This window comes from Alternaria postmessia (assembly GCF_024291825.1).
Source record: "Alternaria postmessia strain BMP 2775 chromosome Unknown scaffold_2, whole genome shotgun sequence".
NCBI classification, from domain to species: Eukaryota; Fungi; Ascomycota; class Dothideomycetes; order Pleosporales; family Pleosporaceae; genus Alternaria; species Alternaria postmessia.
Genome location: NW_026260075.1, coordinates 907,707 through 923,942, shown reverse-complemented (window position 1 = coordinate 923,942; position 16,236 = coordinate 907,707). Strand labels below are relative to the sequence as shown.

The window sequence follows — 16,236 nt, the reverse complement described above, 5'->3', positions numbered from 1 at the left end:
AGCTTGATGCGCTTCTCTAGGTCGCGAGGCGTGTCTGTGCCGGTATTTTGCCTGCGGTGGCCTGGGCGCTTCTCGAGGTATGCTGGAGATGACATGTGCGAGGAGACATCGAGGGTTGGGTTGGCGGTGGCGGAGAGGTACGTCTCCAGCTTCTGCTGGTTGAGGCGCTGGGAGGGCGCATGGGTGAGGAGGAGGGTGGCCCTTCATGGACGTTAGGATTCAGTATCTCAGCAAGTCAGCGGGGTGCTCACAGGTTGATGACAACGTCGGCATCCACGTCTCCCTCGACGCCCGCATAGCCGTCCCGTACCACGTTGTCCCAGATGCTGCCGTCGCGGCACTGTGACACCAATTGCTTCCATCTCGTGCTGCCAAAGGCGTGCTTTCCCTCCTCGGCGCCCAGCTCTATGACGGCATTGAGGAAGGTGAGGTAGAAGCTCCACACCTTCACCCGGGTCCCTCGTGACGCGGTTGCGACCGGGGCGTGGCCCACGAGGTCGCCCTTATCGCCGTTGGTCTCATCGACGGGCGGCGGCGTGATGATGGGTTCGATGGTCGACAGAGCCTCCGGCAGACGTCGCGTCAGGAACAGTTGGGCGGCCTGTCGGTAGGCTTTGGCGATCTGCGACGATTGTTGCCGCGATGTTGACAGCGACGAGATGGACGACGACAGGTAGCGCGACCCATTGATGTCATCGTACAAGGTCGCCATGGTTCTGTAGGATGCGATAGTCGCTCGCGATGTTCGGTGAGCTCAACAAGCCCCTGGCGGTGAGAGACGGAACTCGGTGTTGTGCCTGTCTCTCCGCGTTGGTTGTCAACATTTCCAACCTCGGCAGACCAGCTCACGTCACCCGGAACCGCCTTGGCGCGTCACCTGCCGACGAGACGACCCCCAGCCTTCTGCGCGCTGCAATTTCCCGCCTCACCTCCCGCATCACATGGCAGGCACGTGAAGGCGCCCTCAAGACGCGTGCAGTGACACTCTGCACTCGCAATTGACGCGCTTGACAAACGCTTGTTCGCGACAAGCTCTGCGTCAAGAGCTAGACAACGGCTTTGTCGCTTGATCCATCGCTACTGACCTCATTACTCACTCGAGACCACACAGCTTGCCACTTGCACTTACTTTTGACTGACATCGCATCATTCATCGCTGCCCACACTTGTTGACACAGCACTTGCGACCTTGCCCTCAGATCGCCAACAGCACATGAATACGCGCCTTTCTTGTCGTCTTCGTCGTTATCTACAACATGGAGGTCGACGCAGAAACATTCCCCTACCACCTGTTGGGCATGTTCATCCATATATCCGAGGCTGACTTTGTGTCTTTCGATCTCGAACTATCGGGCATTCCTTCGCGGATTCAAGATAAGCCTGCCCATGGTCCAGGACGCTTCACCATGGAGGAGCGCTATGCCGAAACCAAAATGGGCGCCGATCGTTATCAGATTCTACAGGTAGGTATTACATGCGCCAGGTTCGACTACATCGCGAACAAATATGTCCTGAGACCATACAACATCAACATCAGCCCACTTTTCGACGAGCGTATGGACTTTGAGCGCGAAATCAGATTCCAGAGTGGCGCATGTACTTTTCTCCTCGGCTGCGGTTTCGACCTGGGCGCACCATTTACCAAGGGCGTACAGTACCTTTCCCGAGAAGAGGCGGAGCGGGCGAGACAGATGGCTTGGGATCGGCTGGAGAACAAGAACCCGATACCGGACTTGCAGCTCAAGGAGGGCGACGTTGAGTCTCTTGATTTCATGCGCCGCGTGAGGGAAGCTATCAAGAAATGGAAGACTAGCACGTCCTCCTCTCTGGACATCACAACTCACACTGGACTTTCTGCCGCGCCATCGATACCGGTAATCACGCGATTTGAGAAGCGTCTTGTGCACCAGCTCGTACGTGCCGAATTTCCAGAGCTGGTATCCATAGGTCGCAATGAATGTGTTCGCATTGTTGACTTGGACCCGGTCCGCGAAGCCGACAACATGCGCAGGATCAAGAACCGTGTAAAAGATTCTATCATACGGCAAACGGGTTTCCGCTGGATCTTCGAGGCTCTGGTCAAGGGCGGAGATATCAATCGCACAGGTCCACTTTACGCCGCCCGGACTACAGGCATGCTCTCCACAGCCGACGCCCATGATATACGGGATCGTTATGATAGAGCCATAGAGAGATTGAAGACCAAGCAACCGGTTCTTGTTGGGCACAACATGTTCACTGATATCGTTTACTTCTACCGCACTTTTGTGGGCGAGCTACCAGTACGTGAAAAGTTTGATGATTTGTAGGCAATACTAACTTCGGCCAGGATACTCTACAAGGTTTCCAGGATGTAATACACGAGTTGTTCCCCAAGATCATCGACACCAAGTATCTAGCTACTTATGCTGAGGGCGACCTCAACGCATCGCCGTCGCTGCAAGATATTGCACAAAGCTTAAGCAGACAGCCTTTACCCGAGATCATTACCCATGCCGACCATCCCAAATATCAAGAAACCGAGAGATTCCATGAAGCAGGCTATGACAGTCTTCTGACTGCCACCATTATGATCAAGCTTGCCGCCAAGCTTGGTGCAGAACGAGGAGAAAAGGTCACAGCACCGTTATTCAGCCATCCTCTCACCCTCAACAAAGCAAACGGCATATTACAGAGTGAAGACGTTCCGGACTTTGTCAAAGATGGACGCGAGAAGGTTAAGGAACCGGTTCCCTTACCTCCCGTGGAACAACCCAAACCCAGAAAGACGAAGAAGCAAAAGGCAAAAGCCAAGAAAAAGGCAGCAAAGGAACGAAGATTCGAAACTAAGAATCTATTTGATACACTCAAGACGCTGGATCCGGAGACCGAAACATCCTCCACTGAAGAAGACGATGATGCCAAACTTGCCCAAAACGGCGTATCTATCGAATGGGATGAAGAGCTCCAGGAAAGCGCTGGGTCATGGGAAGATGCTGTCCATGTTCAAGATAAGACGGGATGGGTGCCGTTGGAGCAGATGAAGCGACGGTCGATGGAGCTGATACCGGCCTTCGACTCCAAGTTCTGGGATGAGTTTGGAAATACGTTGCGAGTCTTTGGCACTGAAGAAGCCATCCTGCACATCGCAGACTGGGAGGCTTGAGCATTACGCAGTGTCAGATGTACGAATGTAGGCTGATGAAGAGACGGAGTTGCCAGGATGCTCTTCGGAACTATGTATTACTATGTGAAAGCTGGAGTTATGACATGAGCGACGTCAGAAGAACCTTTTCCACATACAAAGTATATTCTTTTGTCGAGACCCGGTAAGCAAGTCACTAGCTTTGTATACACTTCACCTCCGTCCTTGCGTCTTGTCATTACCAAACCCATCCTGCAAAAGAACAAGACTCGCGATCAACGCTCGCTTTCACAGGTCCAATGATTTGCAACAATTAAAAGAGCTAGATGGGTATAAACAACAGGAATCTCTTAATCTCTGTACTGGAGTTACGTCCAACCCATCAGGTCAGATCGGAACCCACGATGTCCACTGAAAAGATCTACTACCACCTCGAATGGCCCGACCCAAGTTGAAAATCCGACACCACTCCGACTGTTCTCCACGGCTACACGAACAATAAAATTCTAGCCGAACGCACCAAAGTGTTTGGGCAGATGGATCATCGTTACAACGTTGTGCGTCTAATCGGTCCTGATGAAGCAAGGTACGAGCAAAGAACGAAGGACTTCCCGGAACGTGGTAAGTGTCAGTTTTGAGTGGGACTGGAGAACAGGGCTGGGGCGTTTGAGTAGCGAAGTTCAGAGTGGTTGTACCTTTGTCTTCGTCTATATTCCAGGTACAGATGCATCTAACTGTAAGATGAAGTGGATATGCAAACTTCTAGCAACCTCGGGGTCCATCGAAGACAGGTTGCTACATCCCTCTTCGCAATGCATGTGTTCCGACACACATGCTCAGTAGCGGTTAGTGAATGCCTTCTGCCCTGAACTTTTCTCAGATGTGCTTGCAAGGCATATGGCGCACCGCACGGAGCGTCGGGTGCGCAACGCCGCTACAATCCTATGCGCTACTAGAATGCCCTTGGCAAACTTGGTCAAGTTTCGATACATGGACGTTTGGCTTAGCAGCCAGAATGCACCACAGGATCGTCATGAGTATTCGTTGACCCCATTACGGCAGAAGGAGTAAAGACGGGTAATTACAGGGAGAGTATGAGCGTTACGAACGGAGAATACCTGCGCCGTTGCTGCACTGTTGGCGCCTGGCCGCTCAGGTATGCGTCTAGTCAAGCCACAATCATGATTGCTTTTCCCCATCTCCGCCCACGTCCGGATCTGCGGTTACAGTACTCGTCTAGATATTGCCGGGCCAGCGACTTGACAAGCATGCTTGCCCTGACACCGAGCAAATTCGGCACCGTGTTGCGGGGCGTATCCAGGTAAAGCGAGCGCTACAATCCCTGCTTCCTCACGCACCCTGTCTGCAGATAGTCATACATCCGCTCTTGTGCCTGCTTCAACTTGTAGGCAACTGTCCGCCCACCACCCATCACCTTGCCCTCCCCTTCCTCAGCCAGTCAGAAGAAAACACTCCCCACTTCTAGGTATCCTTGCAACGGTAAAGCTCAAACCTGGCCCCACCGTGGTTGATCTCATAACGTGGGTTCCCCTTCCAGGTGTTGATAGTCTCTTGGGGCGTTCCGCCAACGTCGCCTCGCCTCGCGTGCGTCCTGCCCTGCGGGCCTTTGCGCGAAACCCTGTCTCTCGCACTGAACCCTGTCTGTCGCGCGGAGTCCTGCCCTTCACACGCATCCTGCCCTTTTCGCGCGTCCTGCCCTGCGAACTTGCGTGCAACCTTGTCACCTTCTTTATGGCAATCCGGACCTCGTGCGTACCGGAAATTTGCTGTCAGAAGTTTCTGGAGGATGCACCGCAGCCGGCTGATCCAATACCAGGTTGTGTCCCAGCTCTATGCAGCATTCCGGGTGGTCTACCGTAACATTTGGTGACGGAAGAACCATCATTAACACAACTCCATGCCTGCTCTAACTGATCTTATGAACTGTCTGGATCGTGTCTCTTCTTCGTCCGGCCCATGAAGACGGTGCGTCCTCTGTCTGCGAGAGAAACCTCCAAGTATCAAGTCCAGTCAACTCGTCTCCACTCCAATCATGACAGTTGACATGCGGTTGCGCCTTTGAGTTGGCGGATCTGCGCCTACTGTACACTAGAGGAGATGACGCGGGCAAGCATGGCGGGCGTCAGGTGGTATGCATGACACTCGCCAGGCGACGCGGATGCGGCCATGAACTAGGTCTACGTTGGTCAGTCGGGTAGCCGTGCGGCGTTTCATGGCGAGGGAAAACCGTCGATGCGCACAGACCGCACCAGCCGTTTACCCTGTAGTTCCTCGAGACGCAACCGTAAGTGGAAATCCACGTCAAACAAGAGGAAAGCGGGGCGAAATGATACGCCCGCGTACCTCCACCCGCAACTCTCTTTACACACTGGACCGGCACCCTGGTTGCGCCTCTGCTGTGTGGGCAAGCTGGTGCTGTCTGTGCTTTGCATCCAGCGTCTTCCGCGTGCTCGTGGCAATAGAATGGGAAAGCTTTAGTCGATGGTATGGCGCGAGAGTTTTGTAGTGAGAGTGAGTCCTTCAGACGTGTGCATGTTTAAATAGAGGACGGCGGTGGCCTCCTTGTACATTATCTTCATTCTATAGCCAAGAGCTCATAAACTTCCCCAACCTCTATCAACCGGCGAGTCAGCAATTATGCCTTACATCATCGATGCACAGACACAACACGGCACCCAGTTGCGACCTACCACTGTTGTTCATGAGCCGGATGTTCGATCGTAAGCGTGGTACCTTTTCATGTATTATGCCTTCCTAACGCATGTTTAGGACATTGGCGAACTGCTCGTGCTCCAATGCCTCGAATGGCCAAGTAAAGCATGACTGTACAGCTGTCTCCTATGTCCCTCAGGCTGCAGTAGCGCCTCGAACAGATCCCGCCGGACGTATCATCGACCTGACGTGTATGGGCTCGCAATTCGATGGACACTGAGAGATACGTTGGTGGGGATGGATAGATGTGAGAGGAACATGGTATTGGATAAAAGATCGGACATGGCGTTTGGTGCAGGGCACTCGTAGGGCGGACTTCGCATTGTAGACACCATACCTAGGTATGGTTGGATAATATAGATGCTCGGTCCAGCATTGCTTCATGGGATGGACCAGAAGGCATCGGCGCGAAGGCGTTACAGTCAAGAAGAATCCAACCCCTTTTTTTGTTTCCTCTATCTTCTGCTGGCCGACTCTCCTCACATCGTGGGTCGATGGCGTTCAACGGTGTGCAGGTCCAGCAATGTCTGTAGCCCCAACAGGCTCAACATTCACATCCACATCCTTTGTATATGTCGTGATCGACGCGGGCACTTCCCGGGGATCTTCTTCGTCCGGTTCAGCAATCTCGTTCTCCTGCGGTAGTGGCTCGAAATGCGCGTTATTGACCCTTTTGCGATCGATACGCCGTCTCCAAGGCTTGTACAGCAAAACACTGAGACCACCAAACACGATGAACGTGCCACATATCGCCCCACCTACGTGCTTTTAGTACAGTGCTTTCTTGACCTGACTGATCAACTTACCAACTATGTCCCAAGCGTCACCCAGCTTTTCGACGCCATCCCAGAATTTGCCGTGTGGCTCGGCAACGTTAAGTACTAGATTGAGGAACTGTACTGTCCCGATTATGGTCGCGACAATAACAGTGATGACTGTGAGTACAATGCTGTAGTAGCAAATAGCGATAGGGTCGCGCGCTAGTTGTGTGCTGGTATACAAACTCATCATCAGCGCGCCGTCTGTTGTGTCGAGAAGGCACATGCCGGCAGTGAAGAGCAGCGGAAAGATCAAGATCAGCCAGATGGAGGTTCCTTTTGTTGCTTGAATTGAGCTGATTCCCAGAATAGCGATCTCAGAGGAAGTGTCGAATCCAAGACCAAAGAGCACACCAAGAGGATACATTTTCCAGGGTCGATCGACCAATTTGAAGAGCTTCTGCAGGATTGGAAAGAGGCATCCCCCGCCCTGAATCTTGAACTCCTCGTGCTCACTTCCGGGATCACTCGCGATCATCTTTCGCATCTGAACGATGAGTTTATACAGAATGTAGATGTTCATGAGACCAAGGAGTAGCAGGAAAGCAGCAGATACAGAAGTTCCGATGATACCACCAACGCGCTCAAAATTGCCAAACTTGTCTGAAACGGCTGCTGCAGTGCCTGCGACTACGAGTGACGTGATGATGACAATAGTAGAGTGTCCAAGACTGAAGAACATTCCAACTGTCACTGGACGCTGGCCTGCTGCAATAAGACGGCGAGTCATGAGATCGATAGCCGAGATGTGATCTGCGTCCAGGGCATGACGCAATCCGAGAGTATAAGAGAGAATTGCGGTCGATATCAGAGGCGTGTGCCAATGCTATGTATGATCAGCTTACCCAGTCAACACGACTCAGACTAGACTTCTCTACGTACCAGAACGATACCTACTGCCGCCCAAACTAGAAGGTTCACTACGATGAGCGTGATGATGATTGCGATCACGGGAAATGGAAGCCTCCTTAGGTATGGTATCTGCGCATGGTATGTAGATGCTTTGTTCGACGCGTTGCGGAAGAATGATGGTTTGGCTTCCGCATCGCTACCCGCGATTGACAAGGGGCGGGAAGTCGCCATTCTACTTGAGCACGCTCCCCACGGTGATACAGAGAGGAAAGAAGGCGACACTAGGTCCGATGGAAGGAAAAGGGAGTTTGAAAGAATCGAGACGACGAAGCTTGTAAGACAAATATTGAGGATGCGGCTCCTGCCGAAGCACCGTGGGATGCAGATGACGCGAAGTGGGGCTAGCAGCTGTTATCGCGACCCTGGCGGGGTAATTAGCATCGTGATGTACTAATGATCGCGACTTTACAAAGCCTCGGCATTAGATGTGACAATCAACAGCTTTTACAGTGGATATTATGATAGGACCCTTTTCTCAAATCTTACGAAAGCAAAGGGATGCGTTGGTGCCACCAAAACCGAAGCTGTTTGAGAGCGCGACGTTGACGCTGTGTTGCTGAGCAGCATTGGCGACGTAATTGCAATTGAATTCATCCGCTGGATCGCCTGGGTTTTGAAGATTCAGAGTCGGAGGTAGAGTGTTCTAGTCACTGTCAGTCATTGTGCCACGCATATTAGCACGCCTGACTTACATGATGCATCCCGAGAATCGTGAATATAGACTCTACGCTACCTGCGGCGCCGAGAAGGTGCCCGATTGCACCCTTCGTACTGCTCACGTTGATTTTAGAAGCGGCTTCCTTTCCATCTTCGCCCAGCAATAGCTCTTTGATGGCTCGATTCTCCGCAGCATCACCCAGTGGGGTACTTGTAGCATGCGCGTTAACGTAATCGACAGCACTAGGCTTGATACCAGCGTGCCGCAGTGCGTGCTTCATAGCAAGACGTGGTCCTTGACCATCTTCGCGAGGTGCCGTCATGTGGTATGCGTCGCTAGATAGTCCGTAGCCCGCGACCTCAGCATAGATATTCGCACCTCGTTTCTTCGCGTGTTCGAATTCCTACAATTTGTTAGATAAAACAAATCTGCAGAGGGTGATCGCGTACTTCAAGTATCACAACTCCAGCTCCTTCTCCTATGACAAATCCATCCCGTTCTCGATCGAAGGGCCGACTTGATTCTAATGGTCGATCATTGAACTCGGTGGCCAAACTCCTGGCTCTAGAGAACCCCGAGATGGCCAGAGGATGGATGCATGATTCAGCTCCGCCAGCGATCATCACATCAGCGTCACCAAACTGGATCAGTCGTGAAGCGTCTCCGATGCTGTGTGCTCCAGTCGTGCACGCTGTGGTTGCCGCGTGGTTTGGCCCCTATCATAGTCAACATTGATGATAGTGTACAGGACAGGGTTCAGGCACCTTGAAGCCATATCGCATAGAGATGTGGCCCGCAGCGAGATTGATTAACAGGCGTGGAACAAAGAGTGGGGATACCTTTCGGTAGCCCTGATATTTCTTAGTCGACAATCAGATAAGGCAGCTGCAACAACGTACGCCTTTCTCATAAGCAACTGTGGTATCGTACACGTCATCTAGGCTGCCAATGCCAGATCCCATGTATACTCCCTGGTAAAGTGTTAGTAAGATGTAAGCTCAGGTCTGGTTGAATTTTCCCACTGTGGCCTCAAGATCGTTTTCTTTCTTCGGAAACCAGCTAGCATCATTCAAAGCCTCCTCAGATGCAACCATGGCATATTGTGCGAAGCGCGCCATGCGACGTTCATCCTACAATATGATTAGGATTAACCAGAAGATGCCTAGATGTTGGCAATTACAGTAGGACTCAAATGCTCCTTCGTGTTCCATTTGCCATCGCTTTTGCTGCCTTGAGGAACTAAGCCAGCCACCTGACTAGGTAGTAATGCGAATTCTGAGCTTCTATCTTTGATGGAAATGATGCCGCATTGGCCGTCGATCAAACGCTTCCATGTTTGTCGAACACCTGTCTCATTTAGCTGGAAAGTCTCGGGGAAAGATCTACATGATTTCACCTAATCCGAGAGGGGTTACAAGCCCTAAGCCTGTCACTACTACCCGTCTCATCGCATGTCAATGATGATGGTTGATATTGGTGTAAGGACGCGTTCGGGTGAGCAGGAAGAGCTAGTGCCACGCGCAAACTACATGTGGCGCGTGTTAGCGTAAGGTGCGTGCGTTTTTGGCGTCATCGTTCAGCTCCTTCCATTTCTCATATCCTCAATCGTCTTCTTCTCACGAATAGGTGCCACTGTCAGATGCACATGGTGAAGGCCAGAAAATTCTTCTTTTGTAGAATTATGGTCTCGTGATGAAATAAATCAGCCCAATTGTGGTATGCGCATTATTATCTAGTACTCTTGCGCCAGCCGTGGGACGCCGCTTTGATCTGTTCTGTTTTAAGCTGTGGGCAATCCTCTTCGGGTCAATTCACAAGTTCGCCGCAGAATTCAACGAGCCCACCAAATTGACAGTCCCGAACGATCAGCGCCTCCAGACTACCTGTCGGATTTATGGCAATGTATAGTGGTAGCATTGCAATCATACCAACTCATCGCTAATGCGTCTACTTCGCCACCCATACTGAGCTCTTCTACGCTGGACGGAGGTACCAAATCGTCGTCAGCCTGCAATTCGCTCATATGAGGAGTACCTGCCCGGTCTTCACGAATGTACTCCCGATCCTCTTCCTTGACAAAAGTGATTTGTTTGCGTTCAGGACCGATGACCTCAGGAATGGTTTGCTCCTCTGTTTTGAACAAATAGTTGCTCATCTCGATGTTGAACACGCGTCCTCGTTTTCGATCTCTTTCGTGTTGCACGCGCGCTTTTAGCCGGCCCATCTCTCGACGAACATCGCGCGCTATTGTGGGAGACATAACGAAGGCGTTGATGGCCTGAGCACAGCTTGATGTTGGTGACCGCAGTAGTCCTCCTCGCTTGCGTTGTGCTTTGTTGAACCTCGAACCATCGACTGAATTATGTATTCTCTCTAGGCTCGTCCACTTGATAGTCTCAAATTGTCTTGAGTCGATTGCTAATAAGGGGTGCTCCCTGTACCATGGTATTTCCGTCGTATCGGGTGTTGCTGTTTCTTCTAAGTGATGTTGGCAATGCTGATCGGATCTTGGGACTTGAGTGAACAGTTGGGGATGGAGATCCAAGGCCTTGGAAGTGAAGATCAAGCTCTGGCCTCGGCTGGACAAAAGAGGTGCCATTTTGGACCATAGGTTAGTCGCTTCACAACTCATTATCCGAGCGTCCTATGATGGGCCACTGATAGATATATGCTCCCTTATGACGCCGTCTCGAACCTTATGTGATTTCCCAGTGTTGGCTGTAGGTTTGCATCTCACGTGTAGCACGTAGAGTTGGTCACTGTGGTGTGTAGGACGATTGATCACAATCGCACCATTTGTTTGACGGTCTTTACGCTTTCGGGAAATAGATGATGATTGTGTCGTCGAACACGTGGAGCTAAGCGCCGAGTGTATGGCTTAAGTTTGCGGTGCTGACATGATCTCTTGGAAGTCTGTGTAGTAGTGTTGTCAAACAAAGTACCGTCGAACTTCGATCAATCAAAAGCCTGAATCTTGGACTGGGCATGGCAAGGGGTACTGAAGCGACAAGACAGAATGTGGGCACTAGCAAACATCTCTACAGGTCAGTCTAGCATAGAGTTCTGGCTGATCGTTGGTGACACAGACAGCGATTACGCCGACACTTCGTGGAATAGCTGGAGTATTTTTTACCGCGCTTGGACATGAACGACGGACCGGAAAAGCTTCGACATTTTGTGGAGCTTAGGGTGGCGAGGTTTCTTCTTGGGGAATTGAAACAAAAGAGTGTTGATTGAAGTTCGGTCCGTCAAGAGAATCCTCCTGTAGGGGAAGCTACGCGAATTGCCGAAAGCACGTCATCGTCTTGGCGAGCCTCGTCTAGCGGCAATGCGCGAGCATCACTCAACACCAGAGAGATGACTCCCCGCCATGTGATAAACACGCCCCACTTCCTGCGACGCAGGCCTCAGATTTCTCTACTTGAACGTATTCAATATCGCCATCATGGATTCTCAAGGGCTAGGCGCTGAAACCGCCAATGGATCCAAGAAATACAGTGAGTATCCTTTGAACTTTTTTTTACCGTCGCAATCCTTCCGAGGTAGTCGTGACACGGTGCAATCGGAGTGTCTCGTGTATGGTGATATCGTCACACGCAAACATAGCAAATGGCTGCTGCTTGCCGTGACTTGCTTCGGGCGATGATGCCGACTCCAAAGACAGCTTTTCTCGTCGCGTTCTGGTCCTGATCATCCAAACTAACATGCTACAGGGACGGTGTCGTCGCAACCTGAGAACCCGTTCGCCAACCTCATTCCTGATCAAACCTTCGCTGTCATACCGCAAGTCACGCTCGAATCTGGCGTTGTATTACAGAATGTCAGCGTTGCATACAAGACGTACGGTACCCTCGCGCCCAGCGGAGACAATGCCATGGTGATATGCCATGCGCTCACAGGAAGCGCTGATGTTGGCGATTGGTGGGGTCCGTTGCTAGGAGGACCTGGAAAGGCTTTCGACATCTCGCGTTTCTTCGTGGTATGTATGAACAGTCTCGGCAGTCCATACGGCAGTGCAAGTCCCGTCACAGCAAAGGACGGCGACGCGTCGCTGGGCCCATACGGTCCCGAGTTCCCACTGACAACTGTGAGAGACGATGTCAAGTGAGTCAAACATGCTCCGAGCCCTATGCTTGGACAGCGCTAACAGGCGTAGTGTCTTCAAGCTGATCTTGGATGATCTCGGTGTGAAGCAGATCGCTGCAGTTATTGGAGGATCTATGGGCGGTATGCTTGTTCTCGAGTTTGCATACTTTGGAAAAGACTATGTCAGAACCATCATCCCGATAGCCACGTCGGCTCGCTACAGCGCATGGGGTATCAGCTGGGGCGAGGCGCAACGGCAGAGCATCTACAGCGATCCCAAATACGACGATGGCTACTACTCATACGAAGACCCTCCGTCGACTGGGCTTGGAGCAGCACGTATGTCGGCCCTGTTGACCTACCGGAGCCGCGATTCGTTCGAATCGAGATTTGGGCGCAACACGCCAGACCTGTCCAAGAAACAGAGCATCAATACTGTACCGCGCCCGACGACCCCATCAAATCCTTCGCACGAACATTGGGCTATACATAATCACGGCCACAAGAATGCTGGATCGCCGCGTCTTATGTCACGATCAAACAGCAGTACCGCCATACCTGGCTCTGCAGCGGCACAGGCTGATCTCGAATTCCACGATGCGTCGGGCCCTGGGACGCCGAACCTGCAACGGACAAGCTCCACAAGTAGCAACGGCGCATTCCCTCGCTCCTCGAAACCCTTAGCCCCTCACTATTTCTCAGCACAATCATACCTCCGTTACCAAGCCGACAAGTTCATCAAGCGCTTCGACGCCAACTGCTACATCGCTATCACTAGAAAGCTGGACACACACGACGTATCTCGTTACCGTTATCCTGAGGGCGAGACCCCCGACACACTGGACCCAGTATCGGCCCTTCATCATGCGCTTTCTTTGATCGAACAGCCCACCCTTGTTTTGGGTATACAATCAGATGGCCTTTTTACATTTGCCGAACAGAAGGAGCTGGCCGCTTGTATTCCGAAAGCCACGCTCAAGACCATCGACTCCCCGGATGGTCATGACGCTTTCCTTCTAGAATTTGAGCAGGTAAACAAACATCTGCTGGGCTTTTTGAATACTGAGCTCCCAGAAATCATGAACAGAACGCCAAATGTAGAAACCGTCAAGAGCGATACTGGTATGACTGCTACCAAGACCAGTACATTTGGTGAGGCTGAAGTTGAGGATATCACTGCATGGTAAGGAGGACGACAATGTGAAATTTAGCATGGCGTTTTAGGTTTAGGAGAGGACTGCATTGGTCGGCGTACAGTTTTCGGCATATGCTTGAAAGAAGGCTGTATGATTATGATATGCTCTAAGGCGAGAAGAGCTGAGGTTCAACCCCTCGTAAATACCAGACACTGCAGTGGGAAAGCAGCAACAACATCAACAATCATCGAAGAAAATCTAACTTGCAGTTTCTTGAGGTATTGCGAATCGCCATATAACAGAGGCTCAATCTTATTCGATCAGTTTCGCGTTTGTACCCCGCCTTGGACGCTAACTCCTAACTCTTTCCGCGACTCCACTGTCTTCAGTCCCCCTCAACCTCGGTTCTTGCATTCTGCGGATTTTCTCCGCAGGCTGCGAAATAAACGTGCGTTATCCGATCTTCCCTCCCGAATTGCGATGCCGCGTTATCACGAGAACTTAATCACGATGTACAATTAGTTGCAAGCGCATAAGCCTAGCCACGATGGAATGATCGTCGTATTTTGGGTCGAAAGCGCTTATGCATTCGAAACTCGGATGGGTCAATTTAAGCTACCCGTACGAAGGCCAAGGAAAGGGCGCGTTGCTTCTGAACCCCGCACATAGGCACTGCATGTCGGGTCCTTGTGGTCGTATACGTATTCCCCATCTTCCATTATATATGCCCCTTCGTCTCGCTTTCTGAACCTTGCTACCCAAACCGTCTTCTCGTTAAGTCACATTTTCTTCATCTCAACCGTCATCGTCGGGACGAAGTCACAATGCAATTACCCAAAACACAAAAGGCCGCTATCAAGCAAGGCACTGGTGATAGCGCGACAACCACCATCAAGGAGATTCCCGTTCCAGAACCATCCCCCGATCAGATCCTCGTCAAGATCAACTACACCGGCCTATGTGCTTCTGACAAGTCCCTGCTTCACGATGAATGGGACTTCAAGATGGCAGAATGTACAAACGGTATTGCGGGTCACGAAGGCGCTGGCACTGTCGTAGCCGTTGGCTCTAACGTGCAAGATCTTTGGCAGATTGGCAATCGTGCTGGTATCAAGTGGATCGCGTCCGTATGCCGGAAGTGCGAGTTCTGTACCAACGGTCAAGATGAATGTCATTGCCCAAAGCAATTGAATAGTGGTTTCACTATTGCTGGAACGTTCCAAGAGTACGCCTTGACAGATGCGAGGTATGCGACGAGGTTGCCTGATGGCGTCAAGGATGAAGAGGCGGGTCCAATCATGTGTGGCGGTGTAACAGCGTATGTGGCGTGTAAGAGGAGTAAGGTGCTTCCTGGGCAGTGGCTTGTTATTCCTGGAGCTGGTGGTGGTAAGTAAACACATGCTTCTTTGATGTATTCGAAAAAGAAGACAGAGGCGCATCCAGTCTCTAGAGACACTGACATAACTCAGGCCTCGGTCACTTCGGCGTCCAATACGCCAAACATATGGGCATGCGCGTCATTGCAATTGACGGCGGAGACGCCAAACGCGAGCTCTGCCTCTCTCTCGGCGCAGAAAAGTTTATCGACTACACGACGTGCTCAGACATCACATCTGAAATCATGAAGATCACTACCTACGGTGCTCATGGAGTCATCGTCTTTGCCGCCACGAGAGCAGGATACGAGCAAGCACCACATCTGCTGAGGCCGAACGGTACGATGGTATGTGTGGGTCTGCCGAAGGATAATACTATTGTCGCAGGTGCTAGCCCCATCGTAATGTGTTTGAAAAAGTTGAATGTTGTGGGAAGTGTAGTGGGTACATTGAAGGATGTTGAAGAAGTAAGTGTCGTGTTGTGATTGGATATGCTGAAAGTGTTGGCTAACGAGAATCTAGGCGCTTGATTTTACTGCACGAGGCTTGGTACATCCAATCTTGACGCATGGTGGGTTAGAGGACATCGATCGATTCTGTGCGGATATGAATGCGGGAAAGCTTGCTGGACGGGCTGTGATTAAGATGACTGCGTAGATAAGTGACATATACCATAAATACCATTAAACAAGGAGAAAAGTCAAGTTCCAGAACTGCAGACAATCTCATGTTGACCTCCATTTGGTACGGGCACCGTATTAAAGAGAAAAAACAAACTTCCCCTTTAAGAGTACTCCTTCTTACTGTAAAAGAGCATATTAAGAGCATATAGATATAGATTAAAAACCTAGAAGACTACAATACTGTTAATCTTAAACGTTTTCTAATTAGAAGATAATGTAGGCTGCAAGGTAAAGCTTGTTATATCTATACCTGATCGGTTTTTCCCTCGTATACGGTGCGGGTTTTCGTTCCCCTATGGTTTTCAACATCCGCCTTTCCCATGTGTAAGGATGTCAGCATCAGTCGCAACTTAAGAGCCTCCGTTCCTCAACGACGCTCGATCAGCAGAAGAGCGCCAAATTCAAATAGTGGGGTGACAGACCGACTCAGTCTTTGCACGCCAAGAACGTTACGATACCATACGTACACCGAATCTGGCAAGGACCGATGCAGGACATCATGAGCTACAACCGCACCTGTATTCCTCAAACCAATTCAAACAAACAATCCTATTCGAATGCGATAAACCAATCTTTAAAGGCTAGGTATGTATAAGCGGCGAACACTATGAAGGCTCAGCCGAGGGAAAAGCGTCTAAAGTCGGCCGGTTTGCGCTACACTCTGTGTCAGCTGGCGTGCATGTGCTTCGCGCAACACGGGTGGTCGCCAC

The 16,236-nt window shown here is 51.1% G+C and overlaps 4 protein-coding genes across 4 annotated transcripts; 3 read left to right on the top strand and 1 right to left on the bottom strand.

Moving 5' to 3' along the window:
• Positions 1-1,256: 1,256 nt before the first annotated feature.
• J4E82_000740 (uncharacterized protein) lies at positions 1,257-3,145 on the top strand (the record flags this gene model as incomplete). Its single annotated transcript, XM_051727060.1, has 2 exons — positions 1,257-2,282; positions 2,330-3,145. The coding sequence occupies 2 exons, from the start codon at positions 1,257-1,259 to the stop codon at positions 3,143-3,145; spliced, it is 1,842 nt and encodes a 613-aa protein (XP_051593485.1).
• Positions 3,146-6,358: 3,213 nt separating this feature from the next.
• On the bottom strand, positions 6,359-9,182 carry J4E82_000739 (uncharacterized protein; the record flags this gene model as incomplete). The annotated part of the gene is made up of 6 exons (XM_051727059.1): positions 6,359-6,615; positions 6,664-7,501; positions 7,558-7,656; positions 8,367-8,648; positions 8,695-8,936; positions 9,176-9,182. The coding sequence occupies 6 exons, from the start codon at positions 9,180-9,182 to the stop codon at positions 6,359-6,361; spliced, it is 1,725 nt and encodes a 574-aa protein (XP_051593484.1).
• Positions 9,183-11,690: 2,508 nt separating this feature from the next.
• Positions 11,691-13,518, top strand: J4E82_000738 (uncharacterized protein; the record flags this gene model as incomplete). Its single annotated transcript, XM_051727058.1, has 3 exons — positions 11,691-11,742; positions 11,959-12,349; positions 12,402-13,518. The coding sequence occupies 3 exons, from the start codon at positions 11,691-11,693 to the stop codon at positions 13,516-13,518; spliced, it is 1,560 nt and encodes a 519-aa protein (XP_051593483.1).
• A 773-nt stretch (positions 13,519-14,291) lies between these two features.
• On the top strand, positions 14,292-15,500 carry J4E82_000737 (uncharacterized protein; the record flags this gene model as incomplete). The annotated part of the gene is made up of 3 exons (XM_051727057.1): positions 14,292-14,853; positions 14,937-15,310; positions 15,366-15,500. 3 exons carry the CDS (start codon positions 14,292-14,294, stop codon positions 15,498-15,500), a joined length of 1,071 nt encoding a protein of 356 aa, XP_051593482.1.
• Between the last annotated feature and the right edge of the window lie 736 nt (positions 15,501-16,236).